The following is a 21,903-nucleotide window of genomic DNA, read 5'->3' on the forward strand; positions in this document are numbered from 1 at the left end:
GCAATGCCCCTCCCAGCAAAGCGCAGCACACATCCTGCCTCAGGAAGGTGGCCTTAGGCCCCAGTCGCTGAGCACCCGGGGAGATCTGGAGACTCAGTTGCACCAAGATGGACTCCATTTCCTCAGGAATGAGGCCTTGTCCTGGGAGGGCTTTGTCTGCCAGGAAGAATCCATGTCCTCAGGAGGGCTCCATATCCCTGGGAAGGGCTCCTCGCCCCCAGGAGGGACTCCTTGGTCCTGAGGTGGCTCTGTGGCCCTGCACCGGCTCCAGTCCTTAAGAAGGACTCCATGGATGCAGGAGGACTCCAGGCCCTCAGGAAGTATGCCAGGTCCCTGGAAGAGTTTCATGTCCTTAAGAAAGACTCCACGTCCTTAAGGAATACAACTTGTCTCTCATCCCTGAAAGGGTTCCACACTCCCAGGAAGAACCCCGGCAAGGGCTCTCTGCCCCTGGGAAGGGTTTGTGTTTGCCAAGGGCCAGGCACAAAGCCCCTCTCAGCTGGCACAGATGCTGCTGACAGTGGCCCCTCCAGGGCCCACAAGGCCCAGCTCTTCCTGCTCATTGATGCACAGCTGGTAACCGCAGCCCCGGGCCCGGGCTCCAGACGGGACCCGGTGGTCAGTCTTGGCACGGGGGGGCAGCAAGAACCCCACACTGCCAGCAATAAGCATATGCCAAATGCTGTGAATGTAGAAGTAGTTGTCTCGGGTCTCCACAAAAGCATACAGTAGGATGGCACTGCCTGCAATAAGGCTGCCCGGGCATAAGTAGAAAAGCCAGCGGCGCCACGTGGGTGGGTAGCAGTGCCTGCGGCGGACGCTGCGTACTGTCTGCGGGAGGCAGAGAAGGAGGGCTCAGGAACGTGAGGCCCTGGAACCCAAGCCAGAGCTGGTCACTCTCAGGCTTCTGTGGAGCCCTGGCTGTGACCTGAAGGCACCTGCCAAGACTAGAACGGGCACCGAGAGCAGCAGTGATGAGGACAGGCTCCAAGCCCACCTTAAATTGGGGACCAGATACCCAGGGCCCTGCACCCAAGACCTGCTGGGACACCCCTCACACACAGCCCTCCCCACCCTTACCCAGGCTGTGGCCAAGATCCCCAGGGCGAAGAGACTGGGTCCAAGCAGGTTCCAGAGTCCATGCCGGTCAAGCTGCAGAGCCATGGACAGCAGCATAGCCCCCAACAAATACAGCACCTAGAGAAAGAGGACTCCAGGGGCTGGGCCAGGATGAAGAGAGGCACTTGGCAATGCCCACAGGGAGAGGCTGGCAGTGACTTTCAAGTAGACTTTAGCTATGGTTGTCCCCCAGGGCCCACTCCAGACTGACCTGCTTGACCACAGGCTGTAAACGAGCCATGGCAATGACAGTCACCCACACAGACATTAAGGAGCCCAGGAAATCACAGAACTGCAGCACATCGTAGTCCATGATGCAGAAAACCACAATGCCTGGCTGGTCACAGGCATGATAGAACTGGAGGAAGAAATGACAGGCAATGAGAAAACTGGGGGCAGAGGTTCAGGTCTACAAAACTGAAGAGAGAGGCCACAGGAAGGTGTGTTGCCATCAGAGAAGCAGAGGTCAGAGGCTATACGGAATTGGGAAATGCCTAACTCCCTACTCCTGAGAAGAATTGGGCAGGGAGGCCTGGCCTGCCTCATGAGCCATGTGTATCTGGCAGTCCTGACCCTCATCCTCACCTTCCTCCTCTTCTTCCTTCTGGAATGTGCTGTGCTGAGCACCAGGACAGGGAGGTCCAGGTCTTCCAGGTTAAGGGCCAAACATTCTCTACCTTTTTGTGCTTGCTGGGGAGCCCATCTATAATCCTCATTCATGGCCAAAGTTCCAGGGCTAGACTCTGGCCTCTTGGCTAACGGATGATGATAATAAAAGTACCTATCCATTATCATAGTGCTATTGTGAGGACTCCATTAGCAGTGTCTGACATACAGTACGTATTCAGTAGATCAGCGGTCCCCAACCTTTTTGACACCAGACACCAGTGCTCCTATAAGAATCTAATGCCTGGGGATCTGAGGTGGAGCTGAGAAAATGATGCTAGTGCTGAGGAGCAGCTGCCAATACAGTGCAGCTTCGCTCACTTGCTCACCGGCCACTCACCTCCCGCTGTGCAGCCCGGCTTCCTAACAGGCCATGGAGAGGTACTGGTCCATGCCCTGAGGATCTGACACCCATGCAGTAGATGTCATTCTGCTGTTATCATTATTTGAACTGATACAAAAGCAAGTGCTGGGTTTAGGGCTTGTTTTTGTTTGCCTTTTTTTTTTTTTTTTTTAACATGTTATCATCGTATAAAACACACTTTACATTTTAAAGTTTTACATATTTACATTCTATATTTTTAACTCCTGAAGAACAAACCTACTGTCTGCTCCTATATCTGGATAGGAATCAATGCCCTATTCCCAGATGGAGACTGTCCTGGATTTGTCCTGGAAGAAGACTGTCATCTACTGTCCTGGTACTATGACCTACAATATGAACAATGTGTCCTTAAATGGAGACTGCTGAGGCATGGAATAAGTCTAAACTAAGTAAAGAATGGGAAAGGAGGGAACTTGCCTGGGGTAAATGGAAGGCCAGCAGCTCTACATTTTAGCCCATGTGGAAAAAAACAGGAGTTAGAGGAGGACCTTACATAACACCTCAGAACCAGTATCTTTTCCTTGATCTTTTGCTTATTGCCTTCTTTAAGAAAGTGGAAGCTCCGTATGTGGTGCCAGGTACTTTAGGCTCCCTTAGTGTTCCAGATGAAGGTCTTTTTTTCTTCAAGTTGATAGGCCATTGTATCCAGAATATGAGGAGCTACCTAAGACTAAACACTCTGGAGCCATTGCCCAGGATGCTTGTGTGATGTGCTGGAGAAAAGATACACCCTCCCCACATGCCCCAGGCTCCTGACACACTCTTCAGAATTGTGAATCGCATTCGATTTGCATGCAGCCGAGAGTGGGCTGGTGGAACAGCTGTTGCCAGAAGATTTGGTGAGCAACAGTATAAGAGCATCTGCCAATAAAGAAGAGAAACAGTGTCTAATATAAAAATACAATAAGGCACTGTCATAGCAGGTCTAAAAAAGGGGACTGTAAAGCAAAACTTCCCATCTAGCTTAAGGGGCTGAGGTCTCTCTAGATGGCATGAGTAGAACCTGCTCTTCCTTATCTGTGGAGGAACCTATGACATGACCCTCAGTTTCAGAACATTTGCCTCCCACTTTCTCCTAAGTGGTAAGTAGGATTTTTTGTAATTTGGACATATGTCTCATTTATTAATGCTCAAGAGAGGCATGTATTGGTTTTTGTGATATCTTTGTTGCCAAGACATGAGGAAAGTCTGAATCCATCTCAGATTTTTGCAGTACTCATAGGCAGGCACTGTATGTCACAGGATACCAAGTGACCAGGGATGGGATGAAAAGATCCCTAGATGCCATATCTCAGGGGAAAAAAGTCTACATGGAGGTTAAGTCACATTAGCAGATTTAACCATTCCTTAGAATATCTTTGATGCTTACTTGTAATATGAAATTTTCTGATTATGGAAAAGTGGGAAGGGATGGTAGAGATTCTGTAATGAGAGAGGAGGGGTTTAAAACTATATTAATCTTCATGAAAATGTTCCTTTTCAGCTGTGATTTTGTAACACACTGCCACTTCCCGTGATGCCTCAGGACATCGTTGAATCTGTAAAGTTTCCTAGGATTCTGAGAGCCAGACTGTTCTATAAATTACCCGATTACAGAGATCCACTCTACCTTCCAAAAGTCCCCATGAGAATTCAAGGAAGCCGTGGCTACCGAATGCAGAGATACCTTTCCACACCATAAGAAAGAACGTGCTAACATTGTACAAACCCTCAGTCTGATGGAGAACACCAGCACAGTTAGTCCTCGAGTCATGAAAGGTCATGAAAGTGAGGACTGTCCATGTAGACACATGGGTGAAAGGGCAGATTTCCTGCCCCCGTGCAGATCTCCTCTCATGGCGAAGGCACAATGCCATCCTGAAGGTCACAGTTTCTCTGCCAGTACACTGAGGCGAAGGTCCCCTGGCCTTCAGGGTGGACAAGCCATGTGTGAGACAGGTGGAGACCCCTCATTGTCTCCAATGGCCCTTGGTTATTTTAAGTTACAAAGGCTTGTTCATGATCCCAGTGTATCTTACAAAAATGACCACATTCTATGCATGCCATGGTATGAAAAGGTGGGAAGCATTGCTGTAGAAGACACAGTGAATTCCACACATCACCATATTACCAAGGTGCAGACATCTCCAAATTCGTGGACAACATGGGGAAAACGTGGACTCTCACCCACCACCATAAATAAGGACTTGGTGAAGGAAGACACAGAGGCCACTGCATACCGTGGAAAAGAACATGGTGAATGTGTAGACAGCAGCTTCCAGGACATATCGGCTCCGAATGGCGAGGACCACGGGTGGCAAAAACATGAGGTTGCTCAGGCAGAGCAGTAGTGTGGACAGCAGCTGGAATCCGTAGGTGAGCGCATCCGCACTGTCGGTGCAGCCCCAGCCCCGCCACCCTGCGGGTGGAGAGGGCACAGATTTGAGGGCGGCCAAAGGCAGCCATGGGTTTGGTAGACACTTCCGGCAGCCACTAGCAAAGCCCTACGCCACTGCCAGTGGACGGTGTTCTCACCCTAGCTCTGCCCTCCCCATCCTCTCCAAACCTAGCCTCAGTTCAGGCTGTCGCCCCATCCCCAGCCCAGGAAGCCCACCACCCAGAACGCTCACCGGCCTTGCACTCGCAGGCCGCGTACAGGTAGTTGTGCGTGCGTAGCAGCTTGCACTGGCCATAGGGCCCGCAGTCATCCACACACGGGGAAAGGAAGGTGCGCAGCCGGACTTCAGCGGTGGCGTTCCGGCACCTCATGAACCTGCGCACAGACTGGCTGTCACCCGGGGCCCAGCAGCACACTCCCCTCTCTCCCTGAGCCACTCACCGAGGCCCTGCCCCGCAAAGGGAACGGAGGGTCAGGAACCAGGTCCCTGTCTGCGGGAATGGGATTCTCAGTCTGGCCACTCTGGAGGTGGCACTGACGGAGAGGAGGAAGCCAGCCAGGGTCTCTGAGCACAGAAGAGAGGAGTCAGTAAGTAAGAAGAGGGATCAGTGTGGGGTCAGGACCTGAAGAACCCTCACCCACCTGCCCTCACTTCCCAGAGTCTTTAGCCCATCCTTCCTCCGTACCATCCCCCACCCTAACCCCGCCCCGGACTACCAGCATCCTCTCCTTCCCCCATTCCTCACCCTCACCTTTGTAACAGGTCACTGCTGCATCCTCTAGGCTCAAGGGCACCTCGTGAGTCAGGCATCCGAACACTGACACGTTTTCCTGGCGTATGGAGCTCTGGGGAGGGCAGGTATAAAGATGAAGGTGAAGCTGTCATAGCCTCCAGGCCCTGCCACCACGACCACGTCGGACTCCTACACCAGTTAACTCCACCCCATAAGCTCCTTCAGGCCCTCACTGAACATCCCATACCTGCAGGTGCTTTCCACACCAAAGCCTCTCTCTTCCCTTCATTTCAAGAACAGAAAAACTGGGAAACACCCAATCTTCCACAGCAGAGATCTTTCAAAGGCTGATGAGAGGGCAAGACTCAATTCCAATCCTTTCTTTTGGGCAGAATCGTTTAAACTATCTAGGCTAGAAAGAACACCCTCTTTTTCAGTCCTATCTAGCTTGTTGGGGAAAGGTGCGAGGTGCTGTTGCTGGATCTAGAAACTAGTTGTGAACAAAGGTAACTGGAAAGTTTTCAATCATCTTCATCTCTTCACCTGGGTCTGAGGACGGGAGGTGTGTAAAGAAACATTCTCCTCCTCAGGTGAAATGATCCCAGATACTAAAGAGTGGTAATAGAATGTCTGAGGGATTAAATGCAGCAACCTAGCTGAGATGAAAAGAAACCAGATTTCCACAGGAGTAAATGTAAAGGGTTGTCTACAAGAAGAAAGGTAACAGGATGCCATAAGCTCGCTTCATTCAAGAAGGATTTGAGACAGCTTATTAAAGACATATAACAGGATAAAATAAATGCATGAGGGAAATTTAAATATCAGCATGGAAAATCAAGTCTGTCCCTAGATGTAGGCCAGATATTTGATGCTGACTTCCAAGCAACGCAAGCAAAGAAGGAAACATGAGTAACTAGATTTTTGGGCCCAAAAGATAAAGATTCATGAGAGTTACATGGGAAGTACAGCATCCAAAGGGGTGGTTCTCAGGTAAGTCCTTATCAAAGAAGCACTGTGTGCTGTCATGCATCCTGTCCTTGACAAGAGAGTGAATTTCATACAACTTGCTGATATCTTTCCTCACATAAGGACAGGGCACTATGCCAAAGTATTATTCAGTAACGGTCATTGGGGGGCTGGGGGGCGGGGAGCCAAAGAAAACAATGTCCTCTAGGTATGCAGTTCTCTGATCCAAATGTCAAGTTCTTGATCCAAGGGGAAAAATCACAATACTGAGAGGGAAAGGTCAGAGTAGATGTGCCAATATACCTTTTAGAATAAATACAATAGCTGTCTGAGGTGTGTAGCAAGGGTCACAGCGTGCAGATGGGTGGAATGTATGCACATGCCCCTTGGAGTAAATGAACTAGAATGCAGAGAGGGACAGGGTGAGGGGCTGGGCCTCTGCTCTCAGGATACTGAGGAAGAACAAGTATGAGTGCAGCTGGTTTCTGATACGGACTCTCTGGTTTCAGGGTCAGATCAAAACTTCGCTGTCACTGCCCAATAAGCAAACATAAAATACATACAGTTTTAGCCAGAACAGAATCATACAGAATCTGAGTATGAAAATAAGGAACATCTTAAGGTTGAAGAATCAGCTCTGTCCTAACTGGCAAGAACACTAGAAAGTTCTCAGCCACGTCCCATAAAAGACCACATCAAGCCACAGATCAAGTCTCAGGTCTGCTCATAGGAAAGTGGTTTCTGCCCCCAAAGCTGGGGGGTTGGAGAGTTAAAAGGATCCCTGGCTGGGGAACAGTACATACATTACTGTATCAATATCAACCCAAGACAGACACTAATGGCCTGATGCAGGGTTCTGCCCTCAGCCCAATCTTATTCGATACTGAAAATAATGACTTATAGGTAGGGAAGACTAGCTTTTCAAGTGTGTGAATTGCACAAAGCAGAGAGGGCGCACCCCAAACCAATATTAGGCAATGTCTCAAAGATAAACATAAATTCTTCCATTCAACTTAAAAAGTTCACTGCAAACATACGAGATGAGAATAGGCAACAGATCTCATGAACGAAGCTCGGGGCACAAAAATGTCTATGCCCCTTGGTTACAACTAGATAAATATACCAGTTAATGTGGAAAAGGACTGGGAGGATGCATACCAAAAAGCTAAGCAGTTAGCTGTGTTTGAGGATCTCTTTCTCTATTTTCCAAAGCTTTTATCTGAGATCCCATAATTTTTATAATTAAAAAGTAAGTAAATACAATTGTTTTGAAGAAAATGAAAAGTCAGGAAAGGAAAAAGATCCAGACATCTTAGTTCACCACAAGACCCAGAAGATCACAGTACGACGCAGCAGCTGAAAGAAGTAACTTGATCTCAAGCTGCACAAAGGCTGCCTGTCACACTGGTCAGACCACCTCAGATCTCTTGTTTTAGAGACATGATGAACAAAAGTGTTAACAGAGGAGACAACGGAGGATGGGGAGAGGTCTCAGACATTGCTGTTGTTCAGCTTCGGGGAGGCTGAGGGGCATCTGAAGGGCTAAAATAAGAGAGGGACGTAACAAATGTACCACACTAATGCAAGATGTGAATGATGGGAAACCATGCAGGGAACGAAAGAGGGGGTTATGGGAACTGTATTTTCCATCAGTTTTTCTGTAAGCCTAAAACTGCTCTCGAAAATCAAGTCTATACATTTTTTTAAAAGGACAGGTATAGATTTACTGGAATATAGCTTCTGAGGCAAAACAAAGATCAGTGGGTCAAAATCCACAGAGAACAATTCTGATGGAGTATCAGGACTGCCTTTAGCGATCAAAGCTCTCTAAATATAGACCACACGGCCGCAAGAGGTGGTGAACTCCCCATCACAGGAGATATGCAAGAGAGGCATATGCACCTGCTGTAGAGAGACGCCCTTAGTAAGTGGGAGGTTAGCCTACAAAACTGGAGAAAGTTGGACCACTCTCAATTGCCCTGCCTGAGCCAGCCCAGTCCTAGTAGAGTCAATACTCTGGGCATGTTGACCAGAATTGGTCTAATAAAGTTGGGTGAAAGCAACCTGGATAGGCTTCCAGGAGGAGGTACAGGCCCCCACACCCAGACACCTTCTCCTTAGAGTTTCCCATAGGGCAACCTCCCCACGCTCCACAAAGTACCGCATTGAGCTGGAGCTCCAGGCTGAGGACACCTCCACTGTCCAGTACCGGCAGCAGCCTCAGGGCAAACACAGCGGGGCGCTCAGGGGGGAGGGCCACGCTGGGGCCAAAGAAGATGTAGAAATGGACGGAGAACGTGTCCAGCTCATTGCGCAGTGTCGGGCGCACTGGCCAGCAGTGCTCAGGTGGAGATGTGGCCCCAGGTCCCTCCACAGAGGCCCCGAGGGTTGGAGGCTCTGGGGGCAGTGGCTGGTTGCCCAGTGACTGGGGCATGTTCATGGCAACTCCAAGGACCAGGGCACGGGACAGGCTGGGCTTCGGGCACTCTGTGGGGCAGAAGAAATCGGAGCTGCGGCCTGCTCCCCTCACAGCCCTACAGCCCCACCACGAACCAGATCAGAACCAGGCAGGATCTAGAAAAGGGTGGGAAGCGGTAAGAATCAAATGTCCCTTGGGAGTATGGAGCATCCAGGGTCACAGGATAGGGCCCAGCGGTTTCCTAGTGGAACCGCTAATAAAATGTCATGTTGGAGGGAATCGAGGTCACCTCTCCCTCCCCAAGGACAACGAAGACACTGTGGAAACAGATAACAGGCCCTCTCACTGACTTGCACAGTCTTTCACAAAAACAGTGTCCCAGAGGTCCTAGCTGTCCCTGCTTACCCCCAGGAAACTGAAAGAGATTAAATCAAGGAGAGTAATCTGGTCCCTGAGTGAGCCCTACATCAGGTGCAAAAAAATTCTCTAAAGGCCTTCCAATGACTTAAAGCTCCAAGTGGAAGGGCTTAGTGGAGTGTAAAAGAGCCTGTGTGGGGTCATGGAGATTGTAGGGACATGGCAGAGGGTCAGTGAACACAGCCACTATGTCTGCCTCTTCCCCGTGACAGAGGTCCACACAAGCTGGGTGGCTGGGGCAGCTGTGGGGCTTCTGACCTTGCAACCACACACAGTTGGAAGCGCATGGTCCTGCCAGGGCTCCGGGATGGTGTCTCCACACGCACGTAGACCCAGTGACCCCAGGGGGGCAGTGCCAGCTCCAGCTGGCATACCAAGGCACCTCCACAGGCCACAGAGCTTGAGTTGTGCAGAGGTGGAGCCTTGGGACGTAGGCGCAGTGTCAGGGGGCACGCAGATGCCCCACGGCCCCCTACACACACCAGCTGTGCTGAAACCCTGTAGGTGATGCTGGGCACGAATACCCTGGGCACAGAAGAGGTTGGGGGTAAGAAAAGATAGGGTATGGAAAGGTGAGAGGGACACCAGAATGAAGGAAACACTAGGAAGACGGCAGGAAGGAGCAGGGGACACAGGAGAACAGGAGGCCTTTGGGGGTCCTCCCCTCTGTGCTAGGACAAAGGGAGGCAGGGGTCCAACCCTCCTTGGATCCCCTGGGTGGCCCAGCAGTCTAGGTTGGCTGGAGGAGAGCAGGAACAAGCAGGTAGTCTGAGAGGCTGAGAGAACCTTGTTCCTTGTTTGTGGCCAGGAAAGGGACAGGTTTGGGTGGGAGAGGGCGGGGCGGGAGACTTACTTGTACAGGGCTGAGTGATTATGGGGGGAGAGGGTTTGCTCTGAGGGACGGCCAGGCACCAGCACGGCAACGTCCAGCATACGCCGGACAATCAGCTGCGGCTGAAGGAGGTACTGACACTCATCCTGGAGACCCTGAGACAAAAGCAGTGGTGGTGGGAGGGGAGAGACGGCAAGGGTGCTACTAAAGCAAGGCAAATAGAAACTGGTGGGGGACAAACCTCCCCTGGCCTCCTGCTCCCAGGGCTGTGGCTGAGGTCTCTCTAATTTCTGGGTCCTTCCTAGGTCTGCAGGATCACTGTGATCCTCGGCATTGGCTAAGGTTTTGAGATTCAAACCTAGGCCTTCAGGACAATCAGGTCCCGGCTGCCCCTCCTCCAGTTTGAACCCTGCTCCAGAGCATTCCCCTCAAGGTAATTTCAAACCACTCTATTTCCCCCACCAAGCCCTCAGGAACTTAGAACACTGGCTCTCTTTGGCCATTGGAAATCTCCTTAAAGGCCTTGGGTCCAAACTTCCTCCCTCCCCTCCAAACTGAATCTTTAATTCCCTTTATCCCCTACCTGCACCACCCAAGTGCTTGTCCAGCCTCTGCTTTAACAACCCCAGAGAAGGGCCACTCTTTACCTTCCAGGCGACCTCCAGACTGTAAGCAACTTGAGAACAGCAACCTGCTCTTATTTTATTTTTGTTCCCCTTGACACAGAGCCTGATGTAAAGTGTATACCTCACAGATGAATGTTTGCTGAGTCAATGAATGAAGAAATGAATCGACTCAGCTGGGAGCAACTCTGATCTTTATGAAGCCACAGCCTGCCTTCTGTGCCCGCTTCTGCTCTGCCTCAAGAGACCCACAGATACATCTGGTCCTTCTGTCTCAGGCTGGGTTTCTTTGTTACTGGAGAACAGGCTCATCTTCCTTAGCTGCTCTTCTGGATCAAATCCCTAACCTTTCTCAATTGCCACCACCTCTGTCCCATACCGCCTCAGCACTCTCCAGTGACTTTTGCTCAGGTTCCCCCTCTGCAGCATTTGCAGCTATCTAAGCCCTGGCATTTTAACAGCTCAGGGGAGTAGCGGCCTCCAGATTAGGCTTCTCTGATCTGGACAAATGACCTTGCCCTGGCCCAATAACCTAGAGGACACTATCCACTTACGTGCTTAATCTGAATGAGACATACTTCTAAACCCTGTTCTGGAACAAAGAAGTTTCGGGCTCTGACATCCACTAAGTTCCACAACATGGAACAAGCCAGCCAAGGCACTGGCTTCCAGCAAAGATCCACAAGGCTGGAAGGAGGCCTTGATGGCCACATTGTGATATCTCATTACCCTCTGCCTGGAATTTTTCTGTGCTTTTGCATCAGTGCATTCCCCAATGCCTAGCACACTACCTGGCTCACACGGGGTGCTAAAATACATCTGTTAAGTTAAAGAAAGGGTGTCAAAAATAGGGTCCCCTCTGAGAGCTCCTAACCCACCTAGTTGATCGGAGACCTCCATCTGTGATATCCAAAGCAGGTGTCCCTCATCTGTAGTGTCAAACTCTTAAGGACAAGAACTACTATCATGAGTCATTTCATCGACCCCACTTCCTATGGTAGGAATCGCCACCACAATAACCTTGTGAATGATCCCCAAGGCTGGGGCTCAAGCTCAGGACGTGGCCCATTTCCTTGCTGCACAGTCCAGGGGAAGAAACACTTTGTTCCACATTTTGCTTGCTACTGGCATAACTGAAAGTTAAGTGCACACGACCTCAATGGTTAAGATGTGCTCCTTCCTTAAATTGTATAAGGCAAATATCCACTACCCCTCCCTTGTTGTAGAGGGAAGCATTCAGTCAGTAGAGACCAGGGAAGCTACAGAAATGCAGCAACCTTCACCCTGTAATGGAGCCAAAGGAAGAGCACCAGAAGTCAGGTCCTCACAACGAAAGCCAAGGCCGAAGCTAAGTGAGAGTTCAAATAAGTCAGCATCCGCAGTCATGGAAGGTACAGAGCCAAACCCAGGAAACTTGAGAAAGCAGGAGGGCCAAAAGAAAGAAGCAGAGTCCAAAAGAAGCTGGAGTAGAAGGCCTTAGATTTATTCCTAGACTGTCCTAGTATACTATACATAGGCTGGTTTTCTTTAGAAAGGCCTGAGCAGGGTGGTCACTGCCAGGTTCTGGATGGGTCTTGCAGACTGAAGATGCCCAAAGATACTTCTCTGTAAGAATATCACAGTACCCAGTACATCTGCTGGCCCACAGTCAGCAAAACCAACATGGAAGTAAATGAGTGCTGGACAGACTAGAGGGACAAGAGTGAAAGCAGGGAGACCACTTATGAGGTTACTGTGGTGGCCCAAGAGAAAGCTGAGGGAAGGTGTGCCAAGAGAAAATAGAGAAAAGTGGATGCATTTAGGTCATGTTTTAGAAATACATTCAACAAGACTTTTCTTTATGGATTGGTTTTAGAGAACTAAGGGTAAAAGAAGAATCAAGTATGACACCTAAATTTGGGCCTTGAGCAATTGGTGAATGGCAGTGCCATTTACTGAGAAAAAGAAGACTAGAGAAAGAGAAGACTTGGATTGAGAGAAGTGAAATGGGAATTGAAGAGATCTACTTTTGGCTTTGTATTAATTTGTACAAACTAGGTTTGAGACATTTCTTAGACATCCAGTTGGAGATGTCAAGTAAGCAGTTGGATATAAAGTCTGAGATTCAAAGAAATTAGAACTCACTGAATATACTTAGAAGGCATTAATTTATAGGTGGTACTTAAAATTATTGTGCTGGAGACACCTAGCAAGAGAATAGAGAAATAAGAAAGGAGTTCCCCAGGCCCAAGCACTGGGACCCCACAATGTGCGTGATCAAGCAGAGGAGAAGCCAGGAAAATAGGTAGAGGAATGGGCGGTGGGCAGGAGGAAAACCAGAATAGTTCTGTAAAGTCACAAAGGCCAAGAAGAGAGAGTCTTTCAAGAAGAGAAAAGTAATATGAGGAACATATTGGCTAGTTACTAAAGAAGTGGGGACCGGAAAGAGACAAAGGCAAGAGAAAGACTTACTTTTCACTGCTTTTCGTACCTTTCAAATGTTGTACCAGGTGCATATATTACCTATTTGAAACACAAATAAAATAATTTAGAAGGAAGAGGAAGGGCAGAAAGAGCACCGTTAGCAGATTTTAACCTCTTCAGTTGAGATATTGAGCCATGCTTCATTCTAGTTGGTGGATTCAACCAAATTCTTTCTTCTATATAATCTGCTTCTTTGGTTTCCTTATTGTCGTTTTCATTATTTTACCTGCTTTCATTTACTTTCAAACCTTGGAGCTTGGAAGAGGATGTATTCAAGGAGAACTGTGCCCCAGACATTTGGAGAACTTTCCCCTAATGAGCCATTTGGGTGACAGATGTTACTCACCATCCAAAGGCCAGTCTCCCAGGGCAGACTGGCAGCTGGATACCACAGGATGAACACATGTTCCAAGACAAAAAAGGCAAGGAGCTGGAGGGCATGGGGTCAAGATGGAAGAGGTTGATAGGAAGAACAGGAAAAGGAAAGTAGAAGTGAGGTCAGTTTTGGGCAATATGTTTGAGAAGATGGCAGAAGGGCAATAAAAATTTGCCATGCCCCCACTGCGTGCCAGGCTCTGTACTAGATGCCAGGAATGTGGTAGTGAATAACAGAGACACAGGGGCTAGCAGAAGTATAGGACCACAGCTCAGGAGAGTGACCTGGGTCAGATAAGTTACTTCATTTTTTACAACCGCTTAAGGCTCCCTGTCACTCTCAGGATAAAATTCAAACTTCAAGGCACTTCATGATCTGGCCTCTGCTCACCCCTCCAGCTCCCTTACCCATCGCACACTGATCCACTTCAGTACTCCTTTCTATGCTTTAGCCCATGCTGCTCCCACCACCTAGAATGCCCTTCCTTGCCTTCTCAACTTCAGGCCTCACTTCCTAAAACCACCTCTACCATATTACCAAGCTGAGTCAGCTATCTCCTTTGTCCTCTTAGAATATCTCCTGTATCTCACTAACATACACCTTTTTTTATCTGTGACCCTAGCATTCAATTCACGGCCTGGGATAAAGCAGGAGCTCAAGGACTAAGGTTTAAAGGGAAGTCAGAGCTCACCGCGAAAGCAGAGGAGGGCCCTAGAAATGACACTGCTTTCTTATTGCTGGGACTCTTCAGTTCCCACCCAAGGATATCCCTGAACCCACATTACTTCCTGTGTTGAACAAGCCCCACAGGAAGTCAGGACCATTGTATAAAGATGAAGCAAGTCAAGAAGATGGAGCCCTAGAAGAGTGTTCTGGACAATCCACCCACAGGCTTGAATCTGGGGAATTAACTAGAGAACTTAGAGGCCCATATAAGACTCCAAAAGGTAATCAAATTCTCAGAGGGACCACAAAGACAACCCTTCCCCACGCCCACCCCTCATCCCCCCACTCCCAGTCTCTAACTGAAGAGCTACATCTCTCAGTGTCCAGGTCTCCTACCAGTCATGGGCAAGGTAACTGTGCCCTCTTCTCCCTAACCTCACCACATCCTACGGAGCTCTGCTGGCTAGGGCTCCAGCTTTCAGTACCAAGTCCCCCAGGCCCCACTTACTATATCTAGTTGCAAGTGGATATGTCAAACAAAACTGGTTCTGAACTCTCCTAACCAGGTGTTAGCTCCCATAATCCCAGCCCAGGCCTAGGCCCCAGGTTCCTTCTGCTTACTCAGAAAGGTTTTTGGATAACTAGAACAGGGCTCAGAAGGATTTTCCTGTCAGTTCTCACAAAGGGAGTCTAGGATCAGAGTTAGAATCATGAATGGGCTCTTTGGGATTTGGCCAGAGACCTAAGACATTTCTCTGAAGACAATAACCCTTAGTTCTGATGGGAATCAAGACCCACCTAGAATCCAGAGCCATTTCCAGGTGAGCTCTCAAAACGCTCTCATCCAGAAGGCTCCAAGGCCTTGATAGGAAGTTCTCTTGCACATCACTCAACAGGACCATCGCTGAGGCCTTGAGATACTACCTCAGCCCTAATTCCCATCTCTGACAACAGCACTTGCCCCTGTGTGATTCAGTTCATTCCAAAGGATTATAACACCTTCTCTGAATGCAGAGCTACCACAGAAGGAGGAGAGGTGAGTCCAACACAGTCAGGAACTCAGCCTGGAGAGATATCTCTCAGTCAAATCTTCGTCAATTGGGAATTTCTGCCCCTCTCAATTTTCAATGGCCAAACCCCACTAGCTTTTATTTTCTTCAGCATCCTGTTCTTTAAATACTTATTCTGCTCATGCTTGGTCTTTACCACTGGCTCCCACACACGGCCAGCCCACTCTGACAATGGCCAGATCATCAAACCCTCCCTCTCCACCAACACACAAGAGTAAGAAACCTATAGATCCTCTCACTACAAGGAGGAAGTCTGGTCTACCCAACAGCTGGGTGTAGCCAGAAAATTCTGGGTCATTTCTTTCTCCTCCAAACCAGAGTGGAGAAGCATCCTGACCTTTGAACATATACTTCAGCCTTTAACAACCTCTGCTCTATGAAATGAGTGCAGATACTTGGAGGAAAGGGAGGCAATGGTCAGGATGGAAATCAGCTGCCCAAAGCCTCCTTTTAACAGGAAAGGGCACCCTCTCCCAGAGTGTTCTTCTAGATAGTGTAAAGAGTTGAAAATATGATAAAAGAGGAATATATTCTGCCAGATGGACTAACAACTGGGCTGCAGCCTATGATAGTCTGTAGGGCTATCACCAATCAAAATGTAGAACAAAACTAGCCCTGGGTTTGTGCAACAACATTTGACCTGTCCTTGGCTGGCTTCTGATCATCTCTTGCACCTTCTAGTAGGAAGGAACACCACTCTGCAGTGCTGGGGCCTCTGGCTGATTGCAGACTCTGGACTTTCCCTTCAGCTTACATGGACCCACCATGTCCTCTTGAGTCTCCCAAATTACTTCCTACAGGTCATGGCCTCTGGTCCACCAAGTGATCTGCTGGCCTCAGCTAGGACCCAACCCAACTACCCTCATGCTGTTGCCCACCCTAGTACAAGGCTGGTGTGCCAGGTAGCCCATGGGGGGAATTCAGTAGAGATGGAGAAGCAGCTCTAACCCCTCCTGCCCTAGATAGCATCAACCCACCTTGACAGAGATGTGGCCATGGGCCTGGGGAAGGTGAGCAGCCAAGAACCAATCCCCAGGTAAGGGGCTGCTGACGTTAAAGATGCCTGAGGTACGGTTGGGCAGTGTCCAGCTGAGGGTCAGTGAGAAAACCCCAGGCACAGCTGTGTCCCCTGGGAAGTGTGTGTGCAGGGGATTGATGACAGGGGGTGCCCCGGACCGGAAATACCTGGGGACCAGAATGAGGAGAGGAAGAAAGCAGGCAATGGGGTGGGAGATGGGAAATGGGGGAAAAAAGGAGAACTGTCACTCATCACCAGCAAAACAAGTGAATTCCCTATGCTGACAAATATAACAAAGTGGTTCCAGGTCAGAGGTCAGCACAGAAGGGGTAAAAGGTCAGCTCAGGCACACACACAGTCAAATAGCAGTCAGGAAGTAGTCAGGAGACAGAGGTCTTGGCCTTCACTCAGTCACACTTCAATCTGGATAAGGGTCAAGGGTCAGGGTCAGGAAGTCAGTTAGATACGACTTAAGTCACACTTTAGTTTAGAAATTTGTCTGGGGTTAGAAGTGAGGGTCAGGAGGTTAACTCAGACACTCACACAGTCACACTTTGGTCTGGGCAGTGGTCCCCAAAGGTTCCCCCCTGCTCCTTGAAGATGAGGAGGTTCCAAACAGCCAGGAATGTGTCCTCTGGAACATGGAAGTGGAAGAGTTCAGTGTTGGCAAAGGAGCGGAAAGGACTCAGCTTGCGAGGTGAGCAGGTAGAGTAGTCAGTCAGGAAGAGGCCTCCTGGGGAGCAGGCAAAAGAGAAAGGAGCAGGGTAGGACAGAGGACATTTCCATGAAGCAGCAGGCACACAAGTCTTCCTCACCAATAGCACCGACTCAACAAACGCTCTCCTCTGAGCCAGGAACTGGGTCTCCTGCTGCCCTAGCCATCCATCAACTGCTTTAATCCTTACGATGACTTTGGGAAAAATGACTTGTGTTTACAGATAAGGAAACTGAGGCAAAACTGAGAATTCAAAGCTACATCTGTATAAATCCAAAACCAGGACCCTTTATATGACCCCACAGCTACCCCTAACTTAGGAATCATTGTTCTCTGACCAAGTCTAACAAAACAGAGGTGTGGACGGTATGCATGCAAGTGTGTGTATTGGCATGGGCTCTTAGGCCACTGAGCAAGCTGGAACTCCACCTGTGGGGCTTGGGAGTCAGCATGAAACTGTGTAACTTCCTTGTTTATTTTCTTCCCCTTTCTGTTCCCCTGTGGTCAAGAGCAGTAAAAACCTTCAGAAGCTTCACAAGAGCTGTCTGTATACTGGCTCAGGGCACGGGGGGGTAGGGGAAAGTGTGGTGAGGCTGCAAGGGGACTGCCTGGGTGGCAGAGGCAAGGACAGGAGCTGGCAGGCCACCACAAGAGCACCTAGGAGAGGAGGAAAGGAGAGTCAACAGGCCCTCTAGATTTCAGAATGAACAGCCAGAGGGCACTTCCCAGGAGGGAGGCCCCAATAAGGCAGCCAGTTGATGACCCCATGGAATCTCAAACTACTTAAGAATATTCATATTCGGGGTGGGGGCCATCTCTAACTGAAATGCCAAGATACCTGATCGTTGTTGTCAGGAGCAGAGACAAGGTGAAAGTCTGGTGTCAGCAGCTAGCCAGGTGAACACCAGTGAAAATAACCCAGTAGCTCGGCTGGATGGACATAAGAGAGTCCCAAATGGCAGGCAAAGGTCTGGGGAATCTGACTGCTGTGAAGACTTAAGACCAGTCCCAGAGAAGCCCACACAATGCCCCCAGGACAGCTGAGAAGGTTGAGAACTCAGCAGCTTCAGGTAGAGGGAGACCCTGGAGTAGAGTTTTCAGCCAAGTACGAAATACTCACAAGGGTTCCCTAGTCTGACAATTGCCCTCTATGGAAATGAAAGCTATAACGCCAAAAATGAGGTATTTGAAATAACAGAGAAAGAGGCATCTGGAGAAGAGATGCTGCTGAAGGAGGGGACTGGTTAAAGTTGGCCCCAATGAACTGCGGAAACCCCAAGAGTCTCCCTACAGGGAGGTGGAGGCCACTGGCCCTTTACTGGCCTGTGCTCACCTTCAAAGGCCATGGTTATACCCAGGTACTAGTCTGTTCAGTTCAGACCACATGATCGTTCTCAACTGTCAGCATGGAAGACCTGCCACCTTGCAAATTGAGCCCAGGAACCAGAGGCTCACAGAGCAGCATTCCGAGGGCAGTGGCAGCGTATTCAAGAGGGATGAAGGGAAATGAACCAGCTGATGGGGAAGACAGTTTCCTAGGAGCCCTGGCTATGACAAATGGAAGGCAGAAAGCCAAGAGCTAAATAGCCTGGATACTATTGTTACAAGAAAGCAGAGCTCTGGAGCACCCTCTGCTGTGGTTAGATGAGGGCTTTGGTACCAGAATGGGTCATTGAATGAGCCATTGCTACTGTTAAGAAGAAATCTTGGCCAGGCCCCCAGTGCAAACCCTCAGAGAGCTGGTGGTGAAAAGCAGCTAACAACCTTTGGAAAACAATGGATAGACAAGCACGAAAAGCCATGTGATTCAAAGGAACATGGCATGGCCTGAAGAATTGGGGAACTAGTTAAACCACTCCAAAAGTGGCCAAGAGCTACAGAGGTCACAGAATAGACTAGTAGAAAAAGGGCGTGAGCAGTAACTGGACATAGTGAGAAGAACCTAGAAGTTCTAAGAGCAGATGCTTAAAGCATCTACAGTCCCATTCACTCCAAGTTTTGGTTTGATTTCACCAGGGCCTGCAGAGCTGTGTCCCAGTGGAAGCATGAGTAAGGACTCAGCCAAGCTCACTTGAACCTATCCTGGATGCCCCAGTACTTCCACATGAAGCTCGGATGATTCTCCACCACCTGAAATACACACGCATGTATACACACGCACACACGGGTGCGCATACACACACACACACACACACACTCGGAGGCTAAGGCTGGCCCTGCTAGTAGTGATAGCACTAGGTAGAATGAAAGGTCACTTCCTAGAACAGCAAGGCACTCCTGGGTTACACACACACGTGCGCATACACACACACACACACACACACACTCGGAGGCTAAGGCTGGCCCTGCTAGTAGTGATAGCACTAGGTAGAATGAAAGGTCACTTCCTAGAACAGCAAGGCACTCCTGGGTTATGCAAATGCAGTCAGCTGAGCCCAAGAAAAAGACCTGAGGACTAGAGTAGGACTAGGAGACCAGGAGGTACCGTCATTCTTGAAATGAGATTGATGCCAGCAATAAGCATTTATTGAGACTGATTGTGCTATGATGGTCCTGTGACATTGCCAGCCTCTCCTCGGGCAAAACCTATAACCACCACGAAGTCATAGAGCACCCCTGCTGGCCAGGCCACAGTTGCAAGGCAGTGACTATGAACAGCATTATGGGCAACCCTGTCTGTAGTAGGGCCCATTCAGCGCTCTTTTCCAACTTTGTTACAATTCTCTATAGACCACCCTAACCAGCTTCTGGATAATTGTGTTTTAATCAACATTTTAGCTTTCTACAGTTCTGCGGCTGTCAGTAACCCTCCTCCTCTAGCCAGCTCATGCTTGTTCAGTGGGCTCATGAATAAAGAAGCCATGATGGCAAGGATGGAAGTTATGAATTGGGCTTAACAAAATGGACTCTCCCTAACCCAAACTGAAAAACTGACCTGGCTACTACCTCCGATGAGCGCCCAGTTTGTCAGAAGCAATAATCGACACTGAGTCCTTCTACGGCTCCTTCCTTCAACAAGTGAGGTTGGGGGCACATGCATTACTTATATATATTGTGGGAGACATCCAACACTGCCTCCAACCAAGGAACTATCCACTGGGAAGATAACACTTCAGTGCACTGTCTACAGGAAGAGGAGGAAGATCTGAAGAGGACATGCGTGGGCCACAATATGTACCTCCCTCTCACACAATAACATAAGCACTCGGAAAACACACAGGTTCACATGTACCCCACACAACATACATGAGCTTACACTCACTAAAGCACAAGCATGTACACACACTGCATATGCCCAGCATTCCCACAGATTCCCTCAGCTATACACAGAGACACATAAGTGCCCAGATACTAGTGAGCATACACAAAGAGCTTGGACATCTCTGCAGGGGCAGCGACCTTTGGCATTCACTGATCTCAAACTTGGACACTGAACCAGGTCCCCAGAGCTTACTGCTTACTGAAACTCAGCCCCCACCTCCAGCTGCTCTGTTAATTGTTTTTGCCAAAGACTCCCATCTCCATCCTGTCTGGAGCGCCACCCATCAGAGGTGGCTTGGAGTTGGGGCCAAGAAGAACATAGTAATCTCCTCATAATGGGGCTATCTTTATGGCACATCTCCTATGGCTGGGACCAACTCCTCCTCCCACATTCCACCCATTAAGAAGTTAGACCTCTCCCTCTCACTTCCTTGCTGGATGGTGTTCCTAGGCTGACAACTGACAAATGAGGAACAGTTTGTGGATGAAGCCCCCTTGTGGGCAGACAGGGGAGAGGACACGTTGTGCTTTGAGCCTTTCCCCACTTGGGTCTGTTTTCCTATTAGGCACACATAGCAGTGAAAAAAACCACTAATATGGAATAGGAATTAGGGAACATTTTTTCTAGCCCCTGAACAACCTTGGGCAAATTGGTTCCCTACTAAGCCTCAGTTTCCCCATCTGTAAAATGGTCTCTAAGTTTCAGCCCTTCTCTAGAAGTGTCAGGAATTACCCCTAGGCAAATCAAGCTTATTGCAAAAAAAAACTCATTACAAGAAGAAAATTCATTTTAATGGAGACTAATCCATATCCATCTGTTCGCTATATGTTATTTCCAAAACTCCTTTCTTAACCTTGTTTTAATACATGCCCAATATCTCAAAAGTTTAGGCTAACTCTTCCCACACACTGGACTAGAGGCCGTCCGGTATGGGACTACATCTCCTCCATCAAACTTCATGAAGAGGCACAAGACTTCCTTGCAAAAGCAAGAGTCAAAATGGGGTCAGGCTGGACACCAGGAAAGAAAACTTGAGAGTCTCTCTCCTAGGAACTATAAGCCACAAAAAACCTCAAGCGAGTTACCTCTCTTCTGACCCTCCCAATTCCTCTCAGATGTGTAAAATCTTTCTCTTCCCTGTTTGTCCCCACTTCTTCCCCGAAGATCTAGTTACTCAGATCCCACCTCTCCTAGATCCCTGCAGTCCAACCCTCCCTGACAGAACCCCATCCCTGCCTCAGTCTTTGCTGCTTCTGCACTCACCAGCCCCTGGGCCAAGGACAGAGAACAGGAACAGCAGCAATAGGACTGGCGGCAGCTGGAGCCCAGACCTGAGACGAGGCTGGGAGAAGGGCAGGATGTGAGAGAGAGGGGTGGGTAGTGGAAGAGACTTAGGTAAACACAGAGATGAGGGAAAAGGAGAAGATAATGGGTTGGGCTGGGCTGGGCACTGGGGTTTGAACAAGGGGAGGGGATGGGATGGAAGGAGGGGCTGTGATGGGGACTGGAGCAAGGGCAGGGTTTGGGCCCGAAGAGTAAGTAAACATTGGGGATGGGGTTGGGACAGGGGCTGGGCTGGGATTTGTGACAGGAGGTGGAACAAGGGTAGAGGCTGGGATGGGGGCCAGGCCAGGGCCTGGGACTGGGACTGGAGGTGGCGCCTGGGCTGGGATTTGGACCTGGGCATTCGCTGGTACCCAGGATGGGGCTGGGACTGATTTGGGAAGCAGGGCGAGGGAGGGGCCGGGGGCCAAGGCCTGGATGGGGATAGGACGAGGGGCCTGGAGAAGGGCTG

General features: G+C 49.4%; 1 protein-coding gene across 1 annotated transcript; it reads right to left on the minus strand.

Annotated features, from left to right (window-relative positions):
• Window positions 1–210: 210 nt before the first annotated feature.
• Window positions 211–21,897, minus strand: TMEM8B (transmembrane protein 8B). Its single transcript, XM_006915999.3, has 14 exons — window positions 21,372–21,897; window positions 16,675–16,864; window positions 16,091–16,298; window positions 9,937–10,070; window positions 9,350–9,608; window positions 9,161–9,170; window positions 8,409–8,734; window positions 5,300–5,393; window positions 4,989–5,112; window positions 4,780–4,922; window positions 4,390–4,568; window positions 1,331–1,477; window positions 1,081–1,197; window positions 211–831 (listed from the first exon to the last, which is right to left on the minus strand). Exons 1-14 carry the CDS (start codon window positions 21,793–21,795, stop codon window positions 496–498), a joined length of 2,691 nt encoding a protein of 896 aa, XP_006916061.2. The 5' UTR covers window positions 21,796–21,897; the 3' UTR covers window positions 211–495.
• Between the last annotated feature and the right edge of the window lie 6 nt (window positions 21,898–21,903).

Source organism: Pteropus alecto, unplaced genomic scaffold (assembly GCF_000325575.1).
Source record: "Pteropus alecto unplaced genomic scaffold, ASM32557v1 scaffold206, whole genome shotgun sequence".
Taxonomy (NCBI): domain Eukaryota; kingdom Metazoa; phylum Chordata; class Mammalia; order Chiroptera; family Pteropodidae; genus Pteropus; species Pteropus alecto.

Excerpts from the sequence above, each read along its gene's own strand:
- TMEM8B (XM_006915999.3), bottom strand. The coding sequence starts at position 21,795 with ATGCCCAGGTCCAAATCCCAGCCCAGGCGCCACCTCCAGTCCCAGTCC. Across the intron at positions 16,865-21,371 it reads TGTCCTTGGCCCAGGGGCTG|GAGGCCTCTTCCTGACTGAC; the intron begins GTGAGTGCAGAA and ends CCTGCTCCCCAG. Across the intron at positions 5,113-5,299 it reads AGCAGTGACCTGTTACAAAG|AGACCCTGGCTGGCTTCCTC; the intron begins GTGAGGGTGAGG and ends TTCTGTGCTCAG.